This window comes from Neophocaena asiaeorientalis, unplaced genomic scaffold, assembly GCF_003031525.2.
Source record: "Neophocaena asiaeorientalis asiaeorientalis breed wild unplaced genomic scaffold, Neophocaena_asiaeorientalis_V1.1 scaffold476, whole genome shotgun sequence".
Lineage (NCBI taxonomy): Eukaryota > Metazoa > Chordata > Mammalia > Artiodactyla > Phocoenidae > Neophocaena > Neophocaena asiaeorientalis.
This window is the reverse complement of record NW_020172178.1, coordinates 2,890,857-2,894,951: the sequence shown is the minus strand read 5'-3', so window position 1 is coordinate 2,894,951 and position 4,095 is coordinate 2,890,857. Positions and strand designations below refer to the sequence as shown.

At 40.1% G+C, this 4,095-nt stretch overlaps 1 protein-coding gene across 4 annotated transcripts in view; it reads right to left on the bottom strand.

Annotated features, from left to right (window-relative positions):
- Positions 1-556: 556 nt before the first annotated feature.
- AK7 (adenylate kinase 7) overlaps positions 557-4,095 on the bottom strand; it is a 54,197-nt gene continuing 50,658 nt past the window's right edge. For 3 of the 4 annotated variants that reach the window (XM_024759356.1, XM_024759375.1, XM_024759366.1), the window contains 2 exons: positions 1,090-1,248; positions 750-788 (listed from right to left, as the gene is read on the bottom strand). In XM_024759356.1, coding sequence (XP_024615124.1) covers positions 750-788; positions 1,090-1,248 — 198 coding nt within the window. Of the gene's footprint in view, positions 789-1,089; positions 1,249-4,095 lie in introns of all 4 variants that reach the window. The other variant, XM_024759350.1, reaches the window with a different exon arrangement.

Below are 4,095 nucleotides of genomic sequence, written 5' to 3'. Positions count from 1 at the left end.
TATATTCAGATTTCATTATTTAAAGAAATGAAATATATATGCCATTAAGATAAACCTAAACTGATTTCTCATCCAGTGTAATTCTGGGAATTATAGGATTTTTAGAGCTGAAAAGGCCATAGTGGTAAAGTTAGCTTGTTAAAAATATTTAGCAACTTTCTAATTATCACAGATATTAAAAATTATTCATCTTGTTACATGAATTTTTCTACCAAGAGGTTTAGAATTCTCTCTGACTCATAGGTTGGGTGCTGACCTTGAACTCAAAAAGCAACCTTGCAGAAAACAAACATGTCTGACTTACTGTGACTCAAAAAGCATAAACTGTTCTAATTTATTTCCATTTCTAACACCACTAGTATTGGGGACATAACAAATCACACAAATTCATTAGCTTACATGTTAGAATAATACATAGTCTGATTTTCTTCACGCTATAAATTAAATTACTATAAACATTAGTGTACAGAATACTCAGACAAAGAATGAAATATTAAATCAATATTTATCCCATGAGCTATGCACAGATACTTTAACAATTTACCTCTCAAAATATGGTTTTAATGAAGTAGTGACTCGTTGCCATAGAGCTTTTTATAATGAATCTACTTAATAAAATATTTGTTTGCAGGGAGAAAAAAAGAATTTCCCCAAAACCAGAAAATCATTTTTTAAAGCAATTTTTCAAATTACAATGTTAAAGTCATCTCCAGCTCTGTAAAAGTATATGACATGAGATCTTTAAAATTTCACTGCATTTCAGGATTGTTCTTGAAAAGATACTCTGCCTGTAATTGAGAAAAAAGAAAAAAAAGTCAACAGTTTAGAATGTACTATAAATTTAGAATTTAGAATTAATAGTACATTAATTTGTACTATTAATGTTTACAATTTAAAAATGAAAGTGCACACATTTTTTCTTTGAAATGAGTAACAAAAATCTTATTATAAAATGTGATGAAGGTGTTAGAGGCTATTTCCCAAATAACCAGACACACAATTTCTCTGTCTCAACTGGCTTTTCATTTTGATTTGGGTATATTTTATTCTCAAATTGATATAAAAAAAAAAAAGCCTTCAATCTCTTACCAGAAAATCAACAGGATCTTCGGGTCTGATCTTACAACACTCATTCAGACCTTGCATAAGCGTTGGCATAACGTGGGTCATTAAATAGTTTCTCAAGGGAATAGACTGGGCCTCCAGTAATTCTTTTTCTTCTCTTTTAACTTCCTCTAGTCGTTTACTCTACAAATAGAACATTCGGGGGTGCAATAAATAGATGGAAAAAGAAGAACGGTTTCATACGACTCACCCCAGAGTGCACTAGAAGTAGACACTGCTATAAATGTTCATCATGTTATGATAAAGCTGGTATTTCCAATTGACAGGGAAAATATGCAAATGGTGTTTTAACAACTGCCTAGTCATATAGAAAATAATAAACTGGACCCCTACTTCACTTCTTTTTTTCTTTTTTCCAGCATGATTTATCTTTATTAATCACCCCTTTTGTTCACTTTCTTTTCTTTTTTAACATCTTTATTGGAGTATAATTGCTTTACAATGGTGTGTTAGTTTCTGCTTTATAACAAAGTGAATCAGTTATACATATACATATGTCCCCATGTCTCTTCCCTCTTGCGTCTCCCTCCCTCCCACCCTCCCTATCCCACCCCTCTGGGTGGTCACAAAGCACCGAGCTGATCTCCCTGTGCTATGCAGCTGCTTCCCACTAGCTATCTATTTTACCTTTGGTAGTGTATATATGTCCATGCCACTCTCTCACTTTGTCACAGCTTACCCTTCCCCCTCCCCATATCCTCAAGTCCATTCTCTAGTATGTTCACTTTCTTAATTACTTAGGCAATCCAGATCCCTCTAGGACAGGCAAAAAGATGATGATGATGATATGATGGTGATGATCCTACCTCACTTCTTAAACCAAAAGAATTTCTGGCTGCCCAGATGAAGCAAAGTGAGAGAAAGAAAGAGAGAAAGAGAGAAAGAAAGAAAGGGAGGAAGGAAGAAAGAAAGAAGGAAAGAAAGAGGAAGGAAGGAAGGAAGGAAGGAAGGATCACAGAATCATAGAAGTGCTAATAGGGACTTCCCTGGTGGTCCAGTGGTTAAGAATCCACCTGCCAATGCAGGGGACGTGGGTTCGAGCCCTGGTTGGGGAAGATCTCACATGCCGCAGAGAAACTAAGCCTGCACGCCACAACTACTGAAGCCTGCGCACTCTAGAGCCTGTGCTCTGCAAAAAGGGAGGAGCCACAGCAATGAGAAGCCCGCACACCTCAATGAGGAGTAGCCCCCGCTCGCCGCAACTAGAGAAAGCCTGCGCGCAGCAACGAAGACCCAACGCAGCCAAAAAAAAAAAAAGCGCTAGTAGAAACTCTGGAAGGTATTGATCTGGTGGACTTGTGTTATGCTCCGCATACAGCCCCCCTCTCTCAGGACTAATAATTCCAGATTTCATTTAAGAAATCTCCCTTCTCAGTCTAGTGGATTGGGTGGGACTTAAGCCCATCAGTCCGGCCCACTCCTGGCCATGGACATTAGTTAAATGTGCATCCAAAAGGCAAGAAACAAGATAAAGATATAAAATACATATACTGCCTTAGGTAGAATAAATGCAAAGAGGGAAATTTATTTTTTTTGTTTTTGTGTTTTTTTGGCATGCAGGATCTTAGTTCCCCCACTAGGGAATTGAACCTGTGTCCCCTGCATTGGGAAACGAGGAGCCTTCACCATGGGGCCTCCAGGGAAGTCCCAAGAGGGAAATTTAAAAGTATAGAAAGGGATAGGACGTGTTATGCAGTGGGGCAGGTGTTGAAATTTTAAATATGGTGTCCAGGAAAGGCCTCATTAGAAAGATGACTTTTAGCAAAGACTTGAAGCAAGGGAAGAAGTTAATCACACAGATGGAACTTTATTTAAATGCACGGAGATATCAGAGGCAGCCAGGTCACAGAGGACCTTAGGGGCCACGGTAAGGAGTTTGGACTTTCATCGAACAGCGATGAACAGCCTGTGAAGACTTTAAACAGAGAATGGATGTGCTGAATCTGTATTTTTCTTTTTTTGGGCCCTGCCAAGAGGCATGTGGGATCTCCCCCGACGAGGGACTCTTTAAACAGAGAATGGATGTGCTGAATCTGTATTTTTCTTTTTTTGGGCCCTGCCAAGAGGCATGTGGGATCTCTCCTGACGAGGGACAGAACCTGTGCCCCCTGCATTGGGAGCATGGAGTCTTAACCACTGGACTGCCAGGGAAGTCCAGATCTGTATTTTATTTTTTGTTTTTTTAAATAAATGTATTTAATTATTTATTTATTTTTGGCTGCTTTGGGTCTTTGTTGCTGCGCCGGGCTTTCTCTAGCTGCGGCGAGCGGGGGCTACTCTTTGTTGCAGTGCGCCATTTTCTCACTGCAGTGGCTTCTCTCATTGCAGAGCATGGGCTCTAGGCGTGCAGGCTCAGTAGTTGTGGTGCACGGGCTTAGTTGCTCCGTGGCATGTGGGATCTTCCCGGACCAGGGCTCAAACCCGTGTCCCCTGCGTTGGCAGGTGGATTCTTGACCACTGCACCACCAGGGAAGCCTAGATCTGTATTTTAGAAGGATCACCTGGCAGCAGCAGGGAAACAGACTGGAGGTGGAGGGTGGAGCTGGGGAGACCAGCCGGAAGGCACCACATCATTCTGGCACCCTGGTCAGGAGAAGGGAGCCCTGCAGGTGGATGTGAGTGCTGTTTTAGGAGGCAGAATAGATAAGACTCAGTGATTTGGAGAAGAAGGGTAGAATGAGGCTGACCACCCAAGTTGGATGGGTAAATGGAGGAAAACCAAATGAAATCACCAGGTTGACAGGCAGCAAATGGCACACTTTTACAACGATGTGTATTGTTAATGCTATGTCAATGGCTGGTTGTCATTATCCTTGTTATTTACCCTAAGCAAAAGACTGGGGCATCTTTTTAAAAATGGTACATATGAAAGAAATTTTAAAAAAAGAAAAAAAATGGTACATATGACAAAACAAACAAAAACAAAAAAACAACAAAAATTTGTTTGGGGTATTTCCGTGACATTTCTCT